Source organism: Lineus longissimus, chromosome 9 (genome assembly GCF_910592395.1).
Source record: "Lineus longissimus chromosome 9, tnLinLong1.2, whole genome shotgun sequence".
Lineage (NCBI taxonomy): Eukaryota > Metazoa > Nemertea > Pilidiophora > Heteronemertea > Lineidae > Lineus > Lineus longissimus.
In genome coordinates, this window is record NC_088316.1 from 2,421,840 (window position 1) to 2,447,626 (window position 25,787).

The window sequence follows — 25,787 nt, forward strand, 5'->3', positions numbered from 1 at the left end:
CACGTGGGTTCATGTCAGAATGTAAACAAGCTATCTGAATGGGTTTCAAAATAAAAGATTAACACGTTATTTTCTCCAAAACGCGTTGCTTCCTGCGAAATGTCTTCATTAAGTTTATATTATTCTCATCATTGAAATCCAAACGCTGGGATATGTGTCCTAATGTGCCGAATCCTATATGTTGTGAGATCAGGCACAACCTTGTCTTGTCACACCATCCTGGCACAACCAGAAGTTTTCAATATACGCCTGTTGATATTAATTTCAACTTTGTATAATACAAAGAAGTAAAATTAGCCGGAATCTCAGGATGTATCACACAGTTAGAGAGGTCCAGATCTATCCCTGGGATTGCCAGGTTGTGCCCCTCAGCCTCAGGTTTGTCCAGTCACAACCTGCCTGATGCAACCTCCTACCAAAATGCAACCAGGTTCTGTTCTACTGATGTATCTGTTGCCAGAATGCAACTCCTTTGTCAGCCTGAACCTGCCGAGTAAACAAGCCTGAAACTGTCGTTTCTCAGTCATTACAATCGCATTGCAACCAGGTTGTGTCCTTTAGGTGTATAATCAAGTCAGAATTAACCCGATGCACCCCAGATGCACCGTTGTCTTCCACTTCAGCCTGTTATTATGCAAGATCTACTGCCATGGCTAGAGATTCTGCTGGCAGTCAAGATTTATAGAAGACAGGGCTCTTTTCAGGAGCCTCATAGTCCGATAGTTAACACTCCTGGCTACCACACAACACATGTATGTCCGGGTTCAATTCTGGGGAGACACCTTTCTGGAGTAATGAACATTTCAGTTTCTTTTGAGCCAAACTGTAATGTGTTTGCAACTTGATCCATCTCTCTCTCAGCACGTTACTGTAAAAACCAACTGTGGATCATAAGTTTCAGGGGGACCCATTTGCCCATTTTGAACTTTTAGAGGTGTTTTACCTCTGTAGCCTCTGGTCCTCCCACAGTCACAACCATAATATCGCTAGACACGCCTCAGTAGGTAAGAAAAATTATATATTTTTGTTTCCAAATCAACAACTCGAATCAATCATTTTTAAAACAAAGTGTTATTTATTTCACAGTTTGCTTCTTACAAATAAATTTAACACATCATATAGCGTCAGCCAACACCGCATGTGTTCAACACATTCAGGACATCCTGAAATACAACCCTGAAATATGGTTTCACTACACAACACAGTAAACATGCCAAACTGACAAGAGTCCGAACAAGTAATGAACATTTTGTTTGATAAATTCTGCCAAAGCAATACGCGTGGACAACAGTTATTGTTGTCGTGATATAGAGCTGGCGAGGCAAAATGTCAGTCTCTGGAAACGTTACTACAAATATTTCAAGGTTGCATTTTTCCGAGATACACTGTATCTGAACATAATGTAAACATCACCCTGGATAGTAATATCAATGTGGAGTAAGTAAATGTACTACATTACAATATCAATACAGAAGCACATGATAATCAACATCAACTCTCAATAGGGAAACAGACTAATTGAGCCGCGACACTCTAAAACACTCGACACCATACTTCTTTGATCTCAAACCAAATGGCCAGGATAACATTCCCCAGCTTGCCGAGAATCAGCCTGGTCTTCTCACTTACCAAGTTGACCTATCCTGGATATCCCTGGGACAGGAGGAAGCTTATCGATAATGTCGGAAAAGTTGACTTTCTGGATTGACCAATGAAATGAAACAAAAAGTTGTTCATCTGGTGATGAAGGTCTGTAGGCATGATTTGGATCATCGAAGAAACCGCCAATTTTTTTCGGATAACAAACAAATCAACAACAACAACTGAGTATGAACTCATTTTGTGTGGGCACTACAGCGTAACACATTGGTTAAAAGTTGACCTTGAAATTTATGAAAACGACGACATGATGACCTTGCTACAAGATGGAAACAAGATTACAGTGGAACCTCCCTTAGCGAACACCTCTCTATTAGGGACAACCTCTCTAGTAAGGACACTAGTTTTGGTACTTTCCATTCAATTTGACCTCTCTAATCAGGACACCTCTCTATTAAGGACAGCATTTGTCAGTCCTGAGAGTGTCCTTAATGAAGAGGTCCTACTGTATTTTGTAAATTTACCAGTGAGCACACCTCTTGGCCGTTTTAACACATTTGTCCAAGCCCTTCCCCTGAGCTCAGTCATTTGGGAGGCCTGCCTGATAATACATGATCCCTTGCATGGTCTTCCTCGGTGTGTGTTCAAACGACGGTACCTGCCACTTACCGTTACGGTTCATAAAGCACAATTACATTCTAAATTTATACATCAATCACACACACAACCGTTCTTCTATCTAGACCAATACAGCCCACACATACTGCTGAGTTGTAGCTGTAAACAGTTTGATTATCAATCTTATCCGGAGCAATTCGTTCTCATACAGTGACATCCAAAAAACATCAAACATAAAAACTAATCTGAAACAGAAGATGGAGATTCAAGGGAATTCTAAGTTTTGTACAGAAAACAGCTCCTCTTATATACATGCAAACTCGTCTTACAACCTTAATTATGCAACTGCCTCTTTATGTTGTGGTGAAATTGTAGCTAAAAATATTACTCAAGACACAAAGACCTCAAAAAAACTGAAAAATCTGCAATAATGAGATTTCTTCCTCTAATACGAGACAAAATGACGTATTGTACTTGAACAACTGGCAGGAAAAATAGCCTAAACTACAGCATTGTATCGTATACAACAAAATTAAAACAACGTTAGAATCTACCGGTTTTAACCGGAGTTAGATGCTGGAAATCCACAAAGAACTGGAGTCTGTGCTCATCAGAGTGAAACAAACACTGGCATCAAACTCGATCAAATCGTTCAAAATTCCGAAAAATCAGAATGTCGGCAAATATTTTCCCGATTACATTATCCGATACAGGCTTTTTAGCAAGACAGTAAGCTACCAGACTTCAGCAGGTGTACAAATAAACTTCACGGTACGCAACAAACGATGGCAGCATAATTACACACAAATGTTGATTGAAATTGCATTTCTTTTTTCTACAGACGAGTAACTCTGAAATAGCAATCCCGGCGAATAATTCAATAGAAACTATTCTGAAACCTCTGTTGGAAATCGAATACATCACTGCGGCCGATTAGGTACTTGTTGTCATATAACAGGAAGGAAGAGTCCAAGTAGCAATAACTGGATTTAATGTCCACGACAGACATGCACTCATTTTGTATATAGACTGAAGATAGAGAGGCAGTTGGTCTCAACAGACTTCAAGAATAATCAGCGCTGGTTCTGCTTTTCGAGGATAGTAGACATAAAATCACATCCCATTCCTTACATGAGACAGAACCGTTTGTCTGATTTGCTCCACTTAGAAACTCAGTTCAGCAAAACTGGAATAACTGGTAACCTTCAAAAGTAGCCAAATATGACAATACTACCCCTGGGCTATAACGCATACAGTGATTTGTTAGGAGTTAAAAATATACGTCAGAATGACAACAGTAACATACTACTACCGTGAGACTAAAACCCTTTTTGGTGATATAAATTTTTTTTTGGGGGGTAGACCCCCTTAAAATTGTCTGCTAGGTCCCCCTACTTAAAAAATTCCCAGACAGAACTTTGTTCTTTGAATTCTGAACTTGAAGTACTTCACTGTCCTAAATAATTGACCTAAAAGTCCCAAGTATCAGCATTGCATTATACAGTTGAAGCTTTCCATAGAAATTGTGCAAGAACTCTGTGGTCATGAAAGTCCAATTGACCAGTTTTTACTGGAAGTTTATATGTTGGAAATCCACAAAGAACCGGTATCTGCTCTGGAAATCCACTGGAAATCCACTGGAAATCTACTGGAAATCTACTGGAAATCTACTGGAAATCTACTGGAAATCCACTGGAAATCCATTGGAAATCCACTGGAAATCCATTTAAATCACTGGAATCCTACGATCCGTGGAAATGATTGACCATAGCGTCGCACATCATGCTATCGTATCCTTGCTGCATCGCCACCTCACTTTGGTGTTCCACAGCGCTGGTGTTGACATTCATTCCGTCGTCGAGGTGAACTGCGAGTCCATTACACATGTTTCGTACCATCGGCTCTGAAAATATACCAACAGCATGTTATAGACTTGTTTGTGATTTTAGAAACTGCAGACAGAAGGCATAACAACTACACAATTGCAGGCAAAGACGCGTTGAAGATTGTATCATACGTTACGAGAATAAGGAAAGGGTAAAACAGGGTTCTTTGTGTTTGCAGTAGCCTCCCACAAGAGATTAGTCCCTTTCACCAGAGGTTCAATAAATTTGGTGGCAAATATACTGTCAACCATGCATATCAAATTGTAATAACAGCCTGAAGTTGGCTGCTTATTTCTTGTTCCTTATTCCTGATTCTCAAGTAAATAACCTACTCCTGATTCTCAATGTAAGGATAAAGTCAGCTACCCATTAGTATAGACTACCTGCATAGTCTGTTAAGATAAAAGGAGTTATGCTTACCCTAAATTTAACCGTGTAAGGATCGGGTATATGTCATTGAGAATGGGAAGTTAGTATGGAGTCGGGAATAAAGATAGGAAGTAGCCAAACTTCAAGTTGATAATTGTAATGCACAGTTCTGTTGAGAAATTTCTCAGGCACTCTGTGCATTTCCCTGCATGGTGGCGCAGGTGGTGGACCACCAGAACCGTTGTACCCTTAGGTCACAACTACAAGATTCCAAATCAAGAGTATGGAATGTATTGCCCTTGGCCACTGGCATTTATGCAGTGGAACCTCCTTTAGCAGACACCTCTCTATTCAGGACACTAGTTTTGGACCCAAGTGGTGGTTTTTTGATTCAGTTTGACCTCTCTAATCAGGACTCTTCTCAATCAAGAACATTTTTTTTCAGTCCCAAGGGTGTCCTTAAAATAGAGGTTCTACTGTACCTAAATGCAGGACCATAACAGACTTATAGATCAATATGGTGCCCCCTAGACAGAAAGAAAGCTCATTTTGCATGAATAAATGACAGGCCAACTCTACACTTGATTGAAGAAATGACAGATTCCATTAATTCAGTTACCAGGATAGTACAAGATTTTTCTGAAGTTCGTACTTTGGCTGACTGGTACCCTCATACAATCAGTCTCATGTCACTTAGAACTACCCGTAAAATGCTTATTGTTGGTCCGATGTTGAAAATTCGAAGTTCTACCGAGAGCAGAGCCAAATATCTCTCCATTCCTGCAGTCAAATGAAACCCTCTTCTCAGGACTAAAAGAACGAAAATCCTCAAAAAACAACCGTCACATACCAAGTAAACTCTTACCTAGATTTAGATGTGCACCATAATGCGAGACCATCCAAATCTAGCAGCACCTTCACTGTCGCAAGGTTCAGTCGTACAGGTAGATCGCATGGGAATAATACGCTCCGTGGAATCCAGTTCAGAATGGATTAAACCAACTGGTCCGACAGTTGCATGTTGAGGAGCATTTTGACTAGAGTTGTGAGACTCTGCGGTGGGAGACGTCACCATATCATCAGGGAACATGTCGAAAGATTTCGTATATGCGTAGTGACCTCCATTTATAGCTGTACCGGTCGAAGATGCAGTGGGGCCAAGAGATGTGCCCTGTTCCGTAACGAAAGTACGCTGGGCAGAACGAGGAGTCATAAAATTGTCCATTGCTAAGTCGCCAGTAATGTGTCCGTTGTAAACAATGTCTGAAATCAGAGAATTTCAGTTAGAAAGTTGTCTCGGATGAATTTCAGTAAGAAAGTTGTCTCGGATGAATTTCAGTTAGAAAGTTGTCTCAGATGAATTTCAGTTAGAAAGTTGTCTCAGATGAATTTCAGTTAGAAAGTTGTCTCAGATGAATTTCAGTAAGAAAGTTGTCTCGGATGAATTTCAGTTAGAAAGTTGTCTCGGATGAATTTCAGTTAGAAAGTTGTCTCGGATGAATTTCAGTTAGAAAGTTGTCTCGGATGGTCGCTTCAAGCAACACTTGAGGGGTCCAGAAGGAAAAATATGTCCCAAAAAATACCTAACATTATGATTTTCACTCATTCTGTCATTCAGTCAGTTCCACATTTCCTAAGCTCAGTTAATGATCAGTTCAAATGATCAACAAAACACACCCTTTTTGCAGGCTGTTTCCCAAGAAGGACACATTTTTAGAGTGACATTAACAAATGTTCATTTTCATTTTCACTTTCAGATTCAATTTCAGTGAAAGCAGAACATCAGTCAACTAAAAACTGGTCAAAATAGGAGTCTCTGTGGTCAAATGGCTTGGACTCTCAGTCAAGAGGTCCTTGGTTCGAAACCCACAGTCAGCATGATGCCTCGAGGCAGGTCTCTTTGTTAAACTCGCCTTACTTCACCCAGGTGCGGAAATGGGTACCAGTCAGAAATACTAAGGTAGAGCTGATTGAGCAGCTCACTTGAGGTCTTCGGATAGATTTCAGGACCAGGCCAGGATTTCAGACCAGGCTTACAGCGTGGAGTCAAATGATGACCTTTACTATAGCTGACATCAGACAATAAACCCAAAAGTTAAAAAAATTCCCTAGGAATTAGTGGAATCTGTCATTTCTACAAGAGTCGTCTTTGAAACCATTTCACTTTGAACGCTCCCAGAAGTGTCAAGAGAAAATACAGGAATCTACATTTTATTCCCCAACACCTCAGACAGACATGAAATTAGGTTTGGCATAAACTAACCATCTAAATGTAGTGTCCCATGAAAGCTAAACACTTTCGAGGGGGTGAGGGTCGTGAGACATTCAAAGATGAGGAGACTCGCTGTGGCGGGTCGTACGCCGTTCCTACCATGTTGTTATTATCTAAAGGCCAACTGAAACCATTCGTGCAACTAAAATTTTGACTCCTCGAAATGGCGTCTGAAACATTTCCTGGATGAGAAAGTGTAATTATTTGTAACAATATACCTTTGAAATGATATCAAATGGGCAGTGAAAAGATAATTCGAATCAGGCATGGATCATAGGTTTTACTGTGATCAACCTCTGTTTTATTTTTGTGATTTGCGGAAATTTTTATTTTTTTCATTGGAAAGACTGGATGAAATTTTGTCGTCAGCCCAATTGTGGAGTTCTTTAAAAGGTTTTCGCAAATCGCAAAGAAAATAGATGCAAAAATTTCTGGTCGGCAACACTTTTAACACAGGTAATATCACCATGGGCAAATCAAATGGTGAAAGCATCTTGCTCAAGGCTCCAGAGTAAATACATTTTTGTTTCATAGGGTGCCGAAAGTGCATGCAGCCTCCCAGCTTCCCATGTTCTAAGCTCTAAGCTGGTCTATCTTTTGTCGAAATCCAATCATTCTGCTGCCAGAATACGACTGACAACGGATATTTAACATCTACAACGCGATCTAAAATGTATTTTCAACAGTGAGCCTTGAACAGGATGTATAAAAAACAAGCTGAATGATATAACACACACCTTTACACCCACATCTTGTTCCGGGAAAGAGAAGGTGAAAAGGTGAGTTACATATCACATCAATACAGGAAATCGAGGTAATCATAATGCCACGTGGTTGGCCTGCATGTATACTGCAGCCAATTAGTATCAATACAGGTGGTCTTTGAAACCTTCGATGGAGAATTCTCAAAGGAGAGGTAGTGGGAGTTATTGCTGCACTGATGACAGGTGCCGAGTTCCATTGGATAGTGGTCTTGACCTTAAGAGCTTGTCACTAGGGCCTTCTAGTCTGCCACGGGGTGAGAAGACTTTGCGTCATATTGTAAACACACCCTTTTCAGACTTTGCTAGCAAGAGTCCTGTTCAAAGGTGCCCTCCTACACGCATTTGATATTTAGTAGCACTTTCTGAAAGTTATGTTTTGATATGTCTCCTGATTGTGTCATATGAACAGCTGCAGATGGGTATTCCGCAGCCTGGGGGCACTGACGGAAGTGGAAGTGACTCTTCCTTTAAATTTAGACTTTTGAACCTTGGCTATGTAGGAGGTCCTTGGTTTCAGTCCTAAGGGACTTTATGCCGAGGGGGGGGGGATTACAGCTCTAGTTCTTCTTTGTAAGCTGGTGCACAGCCTTTGAGCAACTCTGCTTGTCTGTGGCCCAACTTCCTTCCAGCCTGCTTGGCTGTGTCCCAATTTCCTTCCAGCCTGCTTGTCTGTGGCCAAACTTCCTTCCAGCCTGCTTGTCTGTGACCAAACTTCCTTCCAGCCTGCTTGTCTGTGACCAAATTTCCTTCCAGTTTGCTTGTCTGTGGCTAAACTTCCTTCCAGCCTGGTTGTCTGTGGCCAAACTTCCTTCCAGCCTGCTTGTCTGTGGCCAAACTTCCTTCCAGCCTGCTTGTCTGTGGCCAAATTTCCTCAGCCTGCTTGTCTGTGTCCCAATTTCCTTCCAGCCTGCTTGTCTGTGACCAAACTTCCTTCCAGCCTCTTGTCTGTTACCAAACTTCCTTCCAGCCTCTTGTCTGTGACCAAACTTCCTTCCAACCTCTTGTCTGTGACCAAACTTCCTTCCAGCCCCTTGTCTGTGACCAAAATTCCTTCCAGCCTGCTTGTCTGTGACCAAACTTCCTTCCAACCTCTTGTCTGTGACCAAACTTCCTTCCAGCCTGCTTGTCTGTGACCAAACTTCCTTCCAGCCTCTTGTCTGTGACCAAACTTCCTTCCAGCCTGCTTGTCTGTGGCCGAACTTCCTTCCAGCCTCTTTGTCTGTGACCAAACTTCCTTCCAGCCTGCTTGTCTGTGGCCAACTTCCTTCCAGCCTGCTTGTCTGTGGCCAAACTTCCTTCCAGCCTGCTTGTCTGTGGCCAAACTTCCTTCCAGCCTGCTTGTCTGTGGCCAAACTTCCTTCCAGCCTGCTTGTCTGTGGCCAAACTTCCTTCCAGCCTGCTTGTCTGTGATCAAACTTCCTTCCAGCCTGCTTGTCTGTGGCCCAATTTCCTTCCAGCCTGCTTGGCTGTGTCCCAATTTCCTTCCAGCCTGCTTGTCTGTGGCCAAACTTCCTTCCAGCCTGCTTGTCTGTGGCCAAACTTCCTTCCAGCCTCTTGTCTGTGGCCAACTTCCTTCCAGCCTGCTTGTCTGTGGCCAACTTCCTTCCAGCCTGCTTGTCTGTGGCCAAACTTCCTTCCAGCCTGCTTGTCTGTGGCCAAACTTCCTTCCAGCCTCTTGTCTGTGACCAAACTTCCTTCCAGCCTGCTTGTCTGTGGCTAAATTTCCTTCCAGCCTGCTTGTCTGTGGCCAAACTTCCTTCCAGCCTCTTGTCTGTGGCCAACTTCCTTCCAGCCTGCTTGTCTGTGGCCAACTTCCTTCCAGCCTGCTTGTCTATGGCCAAACTTCCTTCCAGCCTGCTTGTCTGTGGCCAAACTTCCTTCCAGCCTCTTGTCTGTGGCCAAACTTCCTTCCAGCCTGCTTGTCTGTGGCTAAATTTCCTTCCAGCCTGCTTGTCTGTGGCCAAACTTCCTTCCAGCCTGCTTGTCTGTGGCCAAACTTCCTTCCAGCCTCTTGTCTGTGACCAAACTTCCTTCCAGCCTGCTTGTCTGTGGCCAACTTCCTTCCAGCCTGCTTGTCTCTTACCAAACGTCCTTCCAGCCTGCTTGTCTGTGGCCAAACTTCCTTCTAGCCTCTTGTCAGTGACCAAACTTCCTTCCAGCCAGCTTGTCTGTGGCTACACTTCCTTCCAGCCTGCTTGTCTGTGGCCAAACTTCCTTCCAGCCTCTTGTCTGTGGCCAAACTTCCTTCCACCCTGCTTGTCTGTGGCCAAACTTCTTTCCAGCCTGCTTGTCTCTTACCAAACGTCCTTCCAGTCTGCTTGTCTGTGGCCAAACTTCCTTCCAGCCCCTTGTCAGTGACCAAACTTCCTTCAAGCCTCTTTGTCTGTGACCAAACTTCCTTCCTTCCAGCCTGCTTGTCTGTGATACCCAGATTTGTCGTCTCCGGCCTAACTACAAGGATCTTAGTTTTGATACCAAGACCCGTTAACCCTGCTCATCTTTACAATACTTTGATCTGTTTAGCCTGCTCGTCTGTGGCCCAACTTCCATCTTACTTGCGCTACCTAGATCTGTTCAGCCTGCTCACCTGTGGCCCACCTCGGTGGCTCCTCGGTGGCCCACCTTCCATCATATCTGCGATCCCAGATCAGTTCAGCCAGGTTGTCCATGGCCCAACTTCCATCTTGCTTGTGATACCCAGACCTGTTCAGCCTGGTCACCCATGGCCCTACTTGTGGCACCCAGATCTGTTTGGCCTGCTCATCTGTGGCCACACAGTCGACACTTCCTTCCTGCTTATGATACCGTGATAACTTGCTCGTTAATCGCCTAATTTCCGGGATCTCAGTGGTTGGTTATACCCAGATCTTATCAGCCTGCTGGTTGTAAGCTAACTTTCTTCTTGAGGTTGACAGTAAGATATGCAGAGTGCAAATCAGCATTTCATCATCTTTCCCTTGTTGGTGGAGGCAGCTGGATTTGCCAGCCATGATTTATCAACTGTTGGTCAGTACTGATGTGAATCAATATAAATAGTGCTGTTCGAGTGATAATCTTCTATTCAAACATCAGACCTGACTAAAATGACATGACTGAGAGAAGCCGATCTGTATTGAGAGTTCACTTTCCAGCTGTGTCAAAAGGCTTGAACCGTGTCACAACCCCCTCTCCCCACCAACTTGACCACTTAGGACTGGTGAAGTTCCTCTTTGTAGTGGCTGAAATACAAGTAACTTTCGGAGGCTGAAATACAAATAATCAGTTATACATGTACTAGCAAATAATCATAAGGGAAGTGCAATATGAGCTTATAAGGCGACATTGGCTGAACACTTCATTAGTCTGAAAATCATGAGAGAATGGAGGCAAAAGCTTCCCTTATCATTCTTCTGAACAATGTGCAAGTACTTCGAGAAAGAATGGCAAGGGCTGGGCTGGGTGCCCCCCTTTGTCGGTCTTGGATCTTGGCACCGCATTTCCGATATTGTATGAAAAATGGAGAGACAGAAAATCTGCCATGCTGTTTGATTACGAAAAGTGAGTACATTGACTTCTCCTATCCTACAAATAAAGGAAGTTGTCACTATGTCAGATGTTCAACAAGTGTTTTTTTGTTAAATCTTTCAAGAAAAATTTTTGATGCTCTCAGTTCAGAGGTATCTGGAGAAGATTTTGCCACACTGGTTTATGATTTTCAGACTGTATTTACCTTTCTTTAAAAATGTCAAACCGATTTTGAACCGTTTACCTGTCAAATGTGCATGCCTTGCTTCAGCTGACAGCACAGTGAAACAACATATTTTCAGTGCTGCGAGTCTGTCAAGGGAATAACATTTTACCATCCGAGATCAGAGCACAGTGGGCCCATTCTGCCTTATTTTATTAGTGTACCTGGAAAATGCGCCCTGCCCTCCAAAAAGGCTCTTTATTTGATGTTCTAACCCATATTCAAGGGTTAAACTGTGTTTTCGTACACCATTTCCCTTGGACTTGTTACGCAATTTTATGCCGTTTGCCAAAACTTTCCCCTGTTTTTTTCTCTCGAAACAAGAAAGTACCATACCCTTGTCAAATATTTTTCATTTCAGCTGTTCTCTTTAGAACTGATGATGGTGACGTCCAAATTGTCAAAAATTTCCGACATCACCTTTTTCATCGGGAAGCTCTCAATGAGATTTTCCTAATGGCAGTTGTGAAATTATGTCACAATCAGAACTACTTGTGGATTGTTATTTTCACTTATTTTCTTGCAAACCTGCCGAAAGACTTTCAAATGAATAAACCCCAGAAAGACTCGCCAGCATGAAAATACACACCTGAAATCGAATAGCTGATTAATCATCTAAAGACGTGATTTAAAGATGGGCACCATCCGGTTCCTACCTTCAAACAACAAATATGAAGCGTTTTTTCCTAATCCTTGTAAATTTGTTACATGGGCTACCCTCCGGATGTTTTAACGGTTCAATGGACATGGCCAAAACACTGGCAGAAGGACTTGTACTCAAATCTTGTGGGGAGTTCGACCCCGTAGCACTTGCATCCAGTGCGTCATCATCATTTATGGCGTTATTTGTCGAACTTGCACCCGGGATCAATCCGATAAGGAAAGCCGGTGGGTTTAGACAGGCACTGCACTCTATCTCGCCTGCAATAACATAAACATAGAGCATCCTAAGCATCGAGGATACGACAGACGCGTGAAAAAAATACTGTAATTAGAAAGGCAAAATTGTAACATGTTTTAAGGCGGGCAAAATATGGGGGCATTGATGAACTATTAGATGGTGATTGGATGTTTGTTCTGAAGTGAATCGACAATGTGGTTGTGATCATGTTAAATGATCTAGACTAGCGCCAAGGACGTTTCTCCTGCTATGCAAGAAACGGAAACGGGGACGAAGCAATATGCCTGTAGTTTAGTAATAGTATTACATAAACGTTTGGTTCGAACAGAAAATTGAGAGCATGCGGTCCAATTCTTCAAAGAACCTACAAATATTTCTAGCAGTTTGGTCCTGCAAAAGTTTGGGGGCGGGGGGTTGTATTCAGTAAGCAGAAAGAACTGAAAGCACCTTGCTCCAGCAAAGTTGATTGTGGGGAAGTGAAAACCTTGAACTATCATGTTTACAATACTTAGACAAAGAGCAGTTTGGTTTATAGAACTGCATGCAGAGTTTTGAATAAACTGTGCGTAACTGTGCGTAACTGAAGGCGTTTGGAGCTGCAGTTGGTTTGGGGAAGTGAGAGAATTTGGAATCTTTGAGGGAATTGGCAGGATTTTGTTCCTGAACACAGTTAAGAATGTTTGTGGGAGCTGAGAGCTGCTTGGTCTGGAAGATGAGGTGAGAGAAATCCCTGAAGAAACTGATGTGTCGTTTTGAATCCCTGCAAGAACTGACATGGCCGAAAACGGCTTGGGCCTTCATCACACTGCTACCAAGTAGGTTTTTTTTAGAGGAATCAATTCAGAATCTTTCTGGGAGCCAAGACTGAGAGCACAGCTCTCGGATTTGTCCCGCAAGCATTCTGGAGCCTTCCGGGCAGCTGAGAGCAGTCTGACATAGTTCATGAGAACTGGGAGCATTTGGAAACCTTTTATGGGAAGCAGGAGCTGAATGAAACCTTTCATGGAAACTGGAAACAGTCTAGAACCTTTCAGGGAACTGAGAGCAGTCTGGATTCTTAGGGAAGCTGAGAGCGAGTGTTGAGATTCATTCATGGGAACTGGAAGCAGTCTGGAACCTTTCAGGGAACTGAGGCAGTCTGGATTCTTAGGGAAGCTGAGAGCGAGTGTTGAGATCCGTTCATGGGAACTGGAAGCAGTCTGGAACCTTTCAGGGAACTGAGAGCAGTCTGGATTCTTAGGGAAGCTGCGAGTGAGTGTTGAGATTCTTTCATGGGAATTGGAAAGAGGCCCGAACCTTTCAGGCAACTGAGAGCAGTCTGGATTCTCAGGGAAGCTGAGAGCAAGTGTTGAGATCCTTTCATGGGAACTGGAAGCATGCAGTCTGGAACCTTTCAGGCAACTGAGAGAAGTGTGTTTTTTTCACAGGGAAACCGAGGGGTCAGGAACCTTTGGGGAGATGAGAGCAGTTTGAAACCTTTCATGGGAACTGGGATCAGTCTGGAACCTTTCACCAGAATTGGGAGCAGTCTGGAACCCTTAGGAGAACAGAGAGCAATCTTGAAACTTTCAGGAGAACTGATAGTCTTGAACCATTGAGCGAGAAGTTAAGAAACCTTGAGAGAACAACAAGCTACCACCTTTCAGGAGAACAGAGTGAAGTTGAGAACCTTTCAGACAACTGAGAGGAGTTTAAACCCAGCCAGGGAACAGCAAACAGGAGAACTGTGAATGGAGTCCGAAACTGAGGAGTCTGGAACCTTTCAGAGGGAGCAAAGCAGTCGGAATCGTTCAGGAGAAACTTGCAGGAGAGCTGAGAGCGGAGTCAGAATCAGAGCAGTGTGGAACCTTTCAGCGGGGCCAGCGAGCAGTCTAAAACTTGGGAGGAGAACTAGAATTTGAATCTGAACCAGAGCAGTCTGGAACTTTCTTTGGACCAGTGAAAAGTCTGTAAAAAGTGTAAGTTGCAGGATAACTGTGATTTGGGTATGAATCAAGGCAGTTTGCAACCTTATAAGGGGAAGAGCAAACAGTCTAAATCTTTTAGGAGAACTGAGAATGAAGTCTGAACCAGAACTATCTGGAAAATTTTCAGGGAGCGGGGTTATAGAACTGAGAGTGGAGTCAAAACCTGGGCATTCTGGAGCCTTTCAAGGGGATCTGTGAGCAATCTGGATCATTCAGGAGAACTGACACCCGAGCCTGACTCTGAACAAGGGCAATCTGTGAGTCATGGAACCTTTCAATGGAACAGCAAACAGTCTGACTCTTTCAGGAGGATGGAGAGTTGAGTATGAACCAGAGCATTCTGGAACCTTCCTACGGAACACTGAGCTGTCTGAATCCTTTAGGAGAACTGACAGAGGAGTCTGAACCAGAGCAGTCGGAAACCTTTCAGGGGAGCAGCGAGAATCTTTGGAGAATGGAGCGTAGAGTCCGAGTATTTCTGAAGAATCGAGACTGGAGCTAGTACCAGAGCAGCCTGGAACCTCTCTGCGGAACAGCAATACAACTGAATATTTCAGGAGAACTGACAGTGAATTCTGAACCAGAGCAGTCTGAAACCTTTCAGGGGAGCAGCGAGCAGCAAGAATCTTAGGCGACAGAGTATAAAATCTGAACCCGAGCAGTTAGGGAACTTGCAGTTGAACAGCGAGCAGTCTGAATATTCAAGAGAACTGAGAGAGGAGTCTTTAAGCAGAACGGTCATGAGCCTTTCAGGGGAGCAGTGTCGCCAATGGGGAATCTTTCAGGGGAACTGAGACTGGAGTCGGAACTAAAGCACCCTGCAACCTTTCAACAGGCGAGAAACTTCCAGGGGAACTGAGAGTGAAGTCTGAACCAGAGCAGTCTCGAACGTTTCAGCTGAACAACTAGCAGTCTGAATCTTTCAGGGGAACTGAGACTGGAGTTGGAACCAAAGCACCCTGCAACCTTTCATCAGGCGAGGACCGGCGGTATGCAACCATTCACGGGAACAGCAAGCAGTTCGAATCTTTCAGTGGTGTCTGAACCAGAGCAGTCTGAATCTTTCACGAGAAGAGAGAATGGAGTTTGAACCAAAGCACCCTGCAACCTTTCATGAGGCGAGACCGAAAGTCTGGAACCTTTCAGGGGAACCACAAGCAGTTTGAATATTTGAGGACCACTGAGATAGGAGTCTGAACCAAAGCACCCTGTAACTTAGCATCAGAGGCGGACGAGCAGTCTGGAGCCTTTCGGGGGAACTGCAAGTAGTCTAGATCTTTCAAGGTATCTGCAAGTAGAGCCTGAACCAGCGTTGTCTCAGTCTGGAACCTATCTTATGAGTTGCGAGCAGTCTCAGGAAAACAGCGAATGGAGTCTGAAACAAAGCTTCCTGTTACCTTTCATCAGAGGGGAACGAGCAGTCTGGAACCTTTCAGGAGAACCATGACCAGGCTTAATCTTTTAGGGGAACTGAGAGTGGAGAATGAACCAGAGCAGTCCGGAACCTTTCAGGGGGAACCATGACCAGGCTTAATCTTTTAGGGGAACTGAGAGTGGAGAATGAACCAGAGCAGTCGGGAACCTTTCAGGGGAGCAGTGCCGCCAGTGAGCAGTCTGAATCTTTCAGGAGAAGAAAGAATGGAGTTTGAACCAAAGCACCCTGTAACCTTTCATCAGGCAAGAACGAGCTGTCTGGAACCTTTCAGGGAGAACCGTGACCAGGCTTAATCTTTTAGGGGAACTGAGAGTGGAGAATGAACCAGAGCAGTCCGGAACCTTTCAGGGGGAACCGTGACCAGGCTTAATCTTTTAGGGGAACTGAGAGTAGATAATGAACCAGAGCAGTCGGGAACCTTTCAGGGGAGCAGTGTCGCCAGTGAGCAGTCTGAATCTTTCAGGAGAAGAAAGAATGGAGTTTGAACCAAAGCACCCTGTAACCTTTCAATAGGCAACAACGAACTGTCTGGAACCTTCCAGGGGAACCGCATGCAGGCTGAATCTTTCAGGGGAACTGAGAGTGGAGTCTCAACCAGAGCAGTTTGGAACCTTTCAGAAGGGTAGTGAGGAGTCTATAGCTTTCAGGAGATGGAGTCTAACGAAAGCATCGTGTAACCTATCATCAGAGGGGGATGAGCAGTCTGAACTCTTTCAGGGAAGCCGTGGGCAGGTTAAATCTTTTAGGGGAACTGAGAGTGGCATCTGAACCAGAGCAGTCCGAAAGTGAAACCTTACAGGGGAACAGAGAATGGAGTTTGAACTAAACCACTGTGTAACCTTTCATCAGGGGAGGATGAGCAGTCAGGTACCATACAGGGAAACTGCAAGCGGTCCGATTCTTTTAGGGGAATGGAAAGTGCATTTAGTACACACTACCAGTATCTCTCAGCGGGAACTGTCAACAGCAGTTGGATCCTGCACGACCAGTTTCCCATGATTCATGGAAAAGGATAACAATTGTTTGGTTAACTAAGGAGAAATAGTGGGAGGACTATTCGTTTAGCAGGGATGAGTAGTTAGAAAACTGGGGGAGAACATTCCATCTTGGGACACTTTCAGTTTAGTTTCAAGCATATCAGTTGACATTCAGCCTCTCCTTATTTCAAGGTTGACTGACTTTAGACAGCTGGAATTGGTTCGAGTTATTTACACTTTCAAGAAAAACATCTGGGGTTACTAGATTGCAGTCTTACACAGGTCTACCTAATTGAATCCATAACATTGTCATTTAAAATATCATACCAATAAGACATAACTGTGGATTCCATGCACACATGTGCTGTTGCAAAATGTTACAACTCAAAAGCAGTTGTGAACACAAGGAAAGTATCATATCTTTCTGTATTGAAATCTGTTCAAAGACTGTACATCATTGACTCACTTTAGGTTTTTCGAGTATAACTTGCATGGTCTACAATTATCAAACTGTTTGGTAGTGAACAATTACAAAGTCAAATCTCAATGTGGCACCAAGTTACAAATGTCTAAAAAATTCACACAAACAAAGTTTTGAAGTTGATTTGTTTTTTATCATCTATAGACATAGCAATCGACAAGTCACAAATGGGAATCACAGTCAACATAATCATTTAGACAATTCCTCAGAAAAAATCATTCCGGACTCCTTTCCCTATCTCCATACTAGGTTCATCCTGGCAGTACCCATCTTCATTCTCGGTTCATCTTTGCAGGCATGCATCTCCATTCTAGGTTCATATTTGCAGGTAGGCGTCTTTATTCCAAGTTTATCTCTGCAGGCACGAATCACCATAACAGGTTCGAATTTGCACATTTTCATTCCACCAAGGTCATTTCTGCAGGTACTACGAATATTCATTCAGGGTTCAACTCTCCACTCTAGGTTCACCTCTGGAGGAACGCATCTCTACTCTGGTTCATTTTTGCAGCATCTACATGTTAGTTCCAAGGTCAAACTTCCTCGTCTTTAGCTTACTCACAATGAGGCAGGTACTTCATCATAAAACCCTGGCATCCGGATACAACAACTTCAATGTAATTTTAAAAGCAAGTCCATAAAACAAGTATATTTCAGAATTTATCTGTACATACAAAATCGGACAAAACGACACTCTCAGATTCTTCTTCTTTTTCTTTCATGCTGCATGATGGCTGAAGCCATCGTAAATGCGAGGGACCATCGCCATTGATTTCTGTCACTGGCAGCTTCCGACAAATCTTCACCAAGACCAGCTGCCGCACCATCTTGCTTCAATGTGTCAAGCCATCTGACGCGCGTCCTACCCCTTCTCCTCTTGCCACCAACTTGTTCCAGGCGCCAGTTCAGCAGCTTCTCGGGGAGCCTGTCTTCATCCATACGGACAACATGTCAATACCAGCGGAGACGTCTCATCTTTAAAAAGAGGGATGCTGTCGGTTGGTTAGTTCTTCTCCTAATGTCAGTCGTCCTAACATGATGGAACCATCTGAGCCCAAGAATGCGACGAAGGCAGTGGCTGTCAACGGCATCAAGTCTTCGTTCTTCTGTCCGAGTTGTTGCCAAGGTTTTGGCACTCTACAACAACGTGGATATAACGTCAGTTGTGTAAATGCGTAGTTTGCATTGAAGACCGACACGTGACTTCCACCGCTTGGCTAGCTGCCCAAGGCAGAAGAGGCTTTACCAATCCGTGATCTGAGCTCCATGTCCAACCGGCCATCTGGCTCTGTCTCTGATCCTAGTGTTCTACCGAGTCAACTTGTTCTCCATCTAGGTGAATGTCAGCTATTGTATCACCAATACTCATTTCTTTGGTTTTCGGTTTGGAGATTGGGAGTCAAACTTCTCCTCCAGCTGCTGACAGGGAGTGAAGGGCTCTGTCCCCACGCGGGTTACTTGTCTCAAGGAGAGTCACATCATCTGCATAATCGAGGTCAGCCAGATACTCAGCGGGTTCAATACCAAAAAGAGTACGCATGCGTTTCTTCCATGGGATTCCTGTCTGGTTGATCACAGGCCTTTCGAAGCAGGAAATCTATCAGTACATCAAAGAGTAGGGGGAATCAGAAACATCCTTGTCGTACTCCTGTTTCTACTTAAACCAGTCGGTTCTCTCACCATCGACAAGTACTGCAGCTTCGCTGTTCTTGTACACGCACTGGAAGAGACGTACGACGTACTTGGCTGGGATCCCATAATCAGAGAGGATGTGTCACATTGACGGGCGATGTACACTGTCGAAAGCTGCCTTGAAGTCAACAAAGATGGCTAATGACATATACATGCTTCCCAAAATTGGTGGCTTGCATTGGAACTAACTTTTTCCCCTTGTCCGTCATTGAAGGCATTCAAGTGTGTTGGTCAAGTCCCTCCACCGTAAGGCCTAGTTTCCCCTTATGACATCACTATTTCGGACACTCAGTGCCCCATTTCTTGAAAGGTGTATAAGCAGATGATTTTCCAACCTGGTGCCAGTATTTGCCTGTTACAGGAATTGGGATGGGAGTGGAACACAACTAGTAATACTGTGTCTGATACGAAAACCACAAAGATTTCTGGAGTCAGTGATGTACAATCTTGAATGTTATAAGATTTCGTACGATATGATATGATTGACGATGTACACTATACTACAGTCCGATTCTACCAAATGGCCATTAGAATTCCATTGAACCAAATACACCCAATTTAGGTAATTAATTATCGCAAAGTTTATCAATCAAGGGAATTCGATAACATGGGAATAAGTCTGTATGTTACCCTGTATGGACTGAGGATGTGACTAACACTATAGAAAAAACTTTTCTTAATCTTGCCATAATTTTGGAAAATAAGTGCACCATCCTTGATCACAATCACAAATACTTCCACAAACTTCCATCTCCCAAAATTTTTCTGTAAATAAATCCTGCACATTGCAAAATCTATTCTTTAAAATAATCATTGAAAAAGGTTCTTGTAACCTCCTTACAACACTGTGTGTACCTGCCAAATAAGGTCACTATGCCCACAATCACTGCTTCGACCAGGCAGAGGAACGGCAAGGCAATTTGCCATGCACTAAAAGCTGTTTAGTATGACGCGTCTCTGCTCCAGCCATAAGGTGATGTAAGGGAAACTTGGATCTCGGAAAAATTCGCGTTTTCTTATGTCTGCCATTGTATTAAAGGACTACACCACTGTATTTTCTTCCGACTCCGGTGAATATTGCTTGCAGTTATCATGAAACTTGGCCTTTATAGTAGTTGTACAACAGTCTTTGCAATAGCACTGTTGATATTTGTATTCGGTAGGTATTTACACAATTTGAAACAGTCCAATTCAAGTTCAATTTTCAATTTTTTTTAATAAACAGAGCAGACTATGATCTTGGAGCAGCCTTCTGGCATTCTTTGTTAGAGGAACTGAAGGAATTTATGGTGATCAGTTCATCAAAAACAAGGAATTTTGTAGCCAAATAGTAAAGTGGTTGGGACCCGAGGTAGCCAATATATCAGAAGAACTTCGCAGCCACTGGCGATAAAAACACCCATTTTTCGAGCTCTGGAATCATGGAATATTTAGCACTTACTGATTGACAAAACTGCTGGCAACTAAAGTGCATTGGGAATTTGTCAATATCATTTGAAGCACAGAGGTCGAACCAGGAGTTGTGGGCAATATGACTCATCTTATCTAACAACGATTTTTATTCAAAACATGCTATGGAAAATAGACTCGCTTCCTCAGTCTATACAGGGTTATACAGGTCATGACATAGGACAACTGGAAACAAACTATGGTTAAAGCTTGGCAATATAAGTTTATATGAATAACAGACAATACAAGTGATATTACTCCTTTGTGGAAACAATAAAGATGATGATAATGATGATGGTGATGATGAATAGATGAGCAGATTGCAGTAAATATGCCTGTTTTTGAGTCGAGTCTGAACAGACACTGGAGACATTAATGCAGACACATCAATCATGTTTTTAACTGGATAAGCACATTTACATGTTACCCTTAGTATTAGCAAGAGTGATCATTTTGCCAATTAAAGGTTGATTGCCACTTTATACAATGAAAATTTGTTTTGTAATGTGATCGGACCAGTTGTAGCAATGAAATTAAAGAGCTATTTCAGTCTCTATTTGGTGTGAAAATACTTTGATAACGAAGCCTCTTGATGACTTGAACATAAGAAAATTAAGATAAGGAGCATTCCACTTTCCAGTGCTAATATTAGGTATATGCTGGACTCACTTCAAGCATATTCACTACAATCATGACCTGAAATTGAAGAATGGACAAGACTCAAAGATACGGTTTTAAAAGGTAAACAAAAATATAGTTTTTTCATGAATTTACCAACTGTACAAAGCAAATGACACAAAGGAATGGGCAAAATAGTGTCAGGCAAAAGAGTTGTAAATAAGGCTTTCAAAAATATCCTTCCAACTATGATACAGCACTTAGTTTAACACTACACATTTCACACCAATACTATAGTTATCCAGCATTAGAACACACAATTGGACACTGCAAATAATTTTAACATTGCCCCATACAAGTACAACTTCTCTTCTTGAACTTTTACTCAAATATCAAATGGTAAATAGTTATCATTGTTACCAATAGCGCCAAGACCAAGGCCCAAACCATCCTGTCTATCTATAGCCTCAGTAAGGCAGTGACAGCCTCTTGTACAAAATCGTCAAGAGAGCAGTAAAAAGCTCTCCCGTACCAGCCAAGGTGAGTGGTGTAATTCTAGTTCTCATTATCACCATAATCTCTAGGTGGGTTTTCAGCTCTCATCGACAAGAGATTTTCTACTCTTCTCAGGTGAGGTCAAGTGTGATGAATGTATGCAGTCACTTGCCTCGACTGTGTCTGATCACGAGCCAGTTGAACACGTTTCAAAGCAACAAGTCTTTCTAGTTCTCATTATCACCATAATCTCTAGGTGGGTTTTCAGCACTCATCAACAAGAGATTTTCTACTCTTCTCAGGTGAGGTACATGTGTGATGAATGTATGCAGTCACTTGCCTCGACTGTGTCTGATCCAAGTCAGTTGAAGGTGTTTCAAAGCAACAAGTCTTTCACTCTATATACAACCAATGTTTCATTTCACAGAATTACACAAAAAACAGTTTCATTATTGCTCATTTTCTTTGCTTATACACAACTCTTCGAAAAGGAAAAGATGAAGAAACGGTGATGAAGGATGACAAGAAATGAGGGCGACGGTAATCTCAGATGAAATATGGAATGCCAATGGTTCTAGTGGTACAAAATTGGATGATAATTAAGGATATTGTCACAGTCAGATGTTTTATGACAGAATTCTGCATGGTTTTCTGCTGTGATGGGCACACTGACACTTAACTGTTTGATTTTTTCACTGTTTCTAGAAAGTTAGAATTTCAAAAACGTACAGAAAGACAAAAAGTTGATGTATAACCCGGTAATTCTGATTCAGACACTTCATCTAAGAATTTAAATACTGATAAGTTGGCAACAGAGTGATGACAAATGAGTAGGATTCCAGTCATTTTCAGTTTTTAGTTTTTTTTCCGCAATGATAACAATAACAGAATGATTAAGTAATGGTTAATGATTGATTGAATGAATGAAATGGAATGATTCTATGAAAATGAGACACTGTGATGCATCACTGATCAAACAGATAAATGGATCATTTTGCAAGTATCCAAATTATTTTAGTGGTGAAATGAACGCCAAATGTAGAGAACAAAACAAAACAGAACATCAACACATTCTTTATCACAGACAAGACGATTCAGTATCAATCTTTTTGACAGCAGCGATAAATTTGAAATTTTTGTGTATTTTCGAAACTCCAGGTCAAACGCAAGCAAATAATTTGCACCCACAGGCAGGTGTGGCAGCTCCCTTTAGAATTTTTGCAATGCTTTAGCTTTCATACAAGTACCAATGTCTAGTTCTTACTATAATCGTAGTTCTTGCAAAATACCATTTATCTATTTATGATGCAATGTCCACCACGACCAGAAATGTTGACAAATTCATGAAATGCACCAAAAGTACACCAAAATGTGTAAAGCAAACTCAACATCTAAGTAACGACAATGCTGAACGCAGACTACTTTTTACCTCCTGTACGAATCCGCTTTATCGTTTCCTCTTCATTGTCTTCCCGCCCTCGTTTCCGGCCGGCGATCGGTACGCAGTTCTTGCCGACTCCGTTATACAACAGCACATCGCCCTCCGATGACGCCACGGCCCCAGGCGGGATGACACCACCCGCTGTTGGACAACATTCCTCCATCTCCATTTCGTCGTGGCCAGGCTCCGTAGCACCAGGAATGGTTACTGCGTACGTCTGTTTGAGTGCGAGATCCTGTTGTGCCTGTCGTTGTTCTGCTAGGCCGAGGTAACGTGAGCATTCGAGGAAGCCGCGTTCCTTCGCTAACTCGCTGGCAGTGTGATTCGTTTTATTCTTGATTCTAGAACATTAAAGAGGCAAATTGAGCATCTAGGTCTGTTTGAAGTACACGAAACGAGACACAGTAGTCCGGAGCGAAAACAGAGCGATCCTGACAGCAGCAGAGCTGGGTGTGCAATGAGGGCTAGCCAGCTTGGCTATCCAATGGGATTACGTAATGACCATGATTGATGGATGAGATAGAATTAGCTCTTTGACTATATCTCTTGAGCTAAAGACAATACCATTACTAGATTTAGACTTGGGGGTGGAATATTTTGACTTTGTTGTTTGGCCCCATTCGGTGGTATGAAACTTTGACTGGGCGGTAGGTAGGCAACTAATAGAAGTTGGAAAGCACTGCATAGCTGTGACACTGTACTGGTATCGGGTTTTCTGACTCTGCACTTACCCTAGCTGCGCTCCATGTGATGCGAGCAGACTCACACACTCCATGCTCCCAGTCCTAGCAGCTTTGTGCACCGGTGTTTCCCCTAGGTAATCCTGCAATCAGAAGAATTAGATATTGACAACTTAAACATGTCCAGGGTACTCCACAGGGTTTTCTCAAGGAAGGGTGGTACTCCCGATATTCAGAAAGTGTTCCCAAAGTGCAACTCAAGGTAGGGGGCCAGCAATTTAAGGTAGGTCGGTCCTACACAAACCCTTTACAAAGTTCTAGAACAAGGTAGGGTGGCTGCTTCTAAGGTAGGGTGGTAGGCTGCCATGGTAGGATGGGACACCCTGACAAACAGTCTTGTGGAGAACACAGCATGTTGAACACAGACATGACATGTCGAATGCATCATGCCCATACTTCACAATGGGCGAAGTCAAATGTTTGAGTTATGCTTTAGTTAGTGTTATAGTTACACTAACACTTACACTAACTACATTTGACCTCACCCACTGTGATCATCTCCTCATCCTAATCATACAAATATATTTAGGACATGTAGGCGGAAGAGGAAGTGGCCACAATTATCATAGTCCGACATTGTCTGAAGTTATCAGGTCAGCAATTTATGGAAATAGATTCGGCCAGGCCTCAGAACAGGAACGTAAAGTTGTTTCAATTCCATTTCCATTGGATGCCCAACCCGAACCAGTCACAGCCTGAGGGTAACATCGAGACGCTCTACTGTACGCTAAATGCCGCAGACCACTCATTTACCTGTGAGTTCTTGTCAGCGCCCGACAAAATGAGCCAATGCAGTAAATGTGGATGGCCTCCAAATGCACCAAGGTGGGCTGGAGTTTGATGAAATTCTCTAGTGTAAATATCACAGTCGACACCGATCGTTTCGTTCATCACGACTTTCCTCAAACAAGCCAGCTAACAAAATGGAAAAAAATGATACATTTAGAAAGTTGGATTATAGCGTTTTATTTACCTGACGATTTGGGTCTCCTCCTTTATGCAACAGCCATTTTACACAGTGACCATGGCCTCCAAATGCACCTATATGCATAGGTGTTTGGTTGAAGCGAACTGTAGTGACATCGCACTGTTGGCCAGCTTCACAAAGATGCACCAGACATCGTAACTAGAAGGGAAATTGTGGTGAGAAATTTAGCCGAGATATTTCAAGATAAAAATGTCTGCACTTCGAGTCCTACTATGCCTAATAGTAATACCCGCACTTAATCAACAGTTTTACTCGCCATAGCTATGAGCTAGCGCCATCAATCAAACACCATCAGTTATCGGCTAAGGTCGAAGACGTTGGCCTGTTAGCCTGTGCATTTTTTCAGAGGTGTGAGTTGACTACAGCTGGGCTACTGTCCACCGGTGCAGGGTTTTCACTCTTTTTGTAGACCTACTGTGCCTGGCAGAGACACCAGATACAACACTGTCAACAGACTGAAGTTACTGCCCCTCTGAAAGCAACTAGCCTGGGTTTTTAGCCCGGGATCAAACCCGAGACCTGCTGTTTGTTCGGCAGATCATGGAGGTACCATTTAGGCCACCACGGTGCCCCCTGAATGATACTACAATACATCGCTAAACAACTCAACAACTGTCTCAACATTGTCATAAAAATCAGAATCAAAGTTTGGATTGTTCTGCCAAACGTACAGAGACTTAGAGTGACCAAATACACATCAGTTCATTAGATTTTGAAGAGTAGGACTTTTCTCCAGGGGACTAAATTTACCTCCACACCAGGAAGTTTGAAGCTATTTTTAGAAAGAATATCCTCGTCCCCAGCATGATTGTGTATTCCGGTAGTGCATAATGTACGTTTGCACCGCCATGACAGTTGCCGGCGACCGACCATCAGAAAAGTACACAAATAATTGGGCTTATAACCATGTAATTATCCAGTAATTGAGGCCTGGATCAAAATCAATTGGTTCTTAATGATGTAATCCTACCCACCTTGCCAAAATAAGCTGCCCAATGTGCGGGCGTCCAGCCGTAAAAGCTGTCTTCTGTGAAGATATTGTGCGGAGATTCCTTAATCAACAAAGAAAGTTGTTCCACATCGCCATCACGGCAGCAGCGGTGGAGCGGAAAATGTTCTTTAAGGATCTCCTCGCTAGATTTGCCCCAGTGGTTGAACGAGGACACTTCTTCCATACTCCTACTTTTCACAGACAGTCAATTAAACGAGAAATTTCGCCCAGAATCGAAAAAATTGATGAGAATATTCGATGAAAATTTCTTCCCCGAACTCTCTGCCAGTGCGTGGAATGAGGCCGATCATCTGCTATCTCGTCCCCATGATATATCAAAATATACAGGGTGTACCAAAAATATTTTCTCACTATAA

General features: G+C 43.0%; 1 protein-coding gene across 8 annotated transcripts; it reads right to left on the reverse strand.

Moving 5' to 3' along the window:
* Positions 1 to 1,079: 1,079 nt before the first annotated feature.
* LOC135493097 (ankyrin repeat domain-containing protein 10-like) lies at positions 1,080 to 25,710 on the reverse strand. Of its 8 annotated transcripts, none has more exons than XR_010448187.1 (7): positions 25,394 to 25,710; positions 24,185 to 24,346; positions 23,423 to 23,514; positions 22,680 to 23,032; positions 6,736 to 6,926; positions 5,338 to 5,735; positions 3,981 to 4,120 (listed from the first exon to the last, which is right to left on the reverse strand). XR_010448187.1 is itself a non-coding variant. In XM_064779984.1 (6 exons), the coding sequence occupies exons 1-5, from the start codon at positions 25,592 to 25,594 to the stop codon at positions 11,894 to 11,896; spliced, it is 1,071 nt and encodes a 356-aa protein (XP_064636054.1). In that variant the 5' UTR covers positions 25,595 to 25,710; the 3' UTR covers positions 3,992 to 4,120; positions 11,892 to 11,893. The 8 variants fall into 8 exon arrangements, 4 of the variants coding, with proteins under 4 accessions (XP_064636057.1, XP_064636054.1, XP_064636056.1 ...); XR_010448184.1 differs by lacking the exon at positions 6,736 to 6,926 and adding an exon at positions 11,892 to 12,156; XR_010448186.1 differs by lacking the exons at positions 6,736 to 6,926; positions 24,185 to 24,346 and adding exons at positions 11,892 to 12,156; positions 24,405 to 24,557.
* Positions 25,711 to 25,787: the final 77 nt, after the last annotated feature.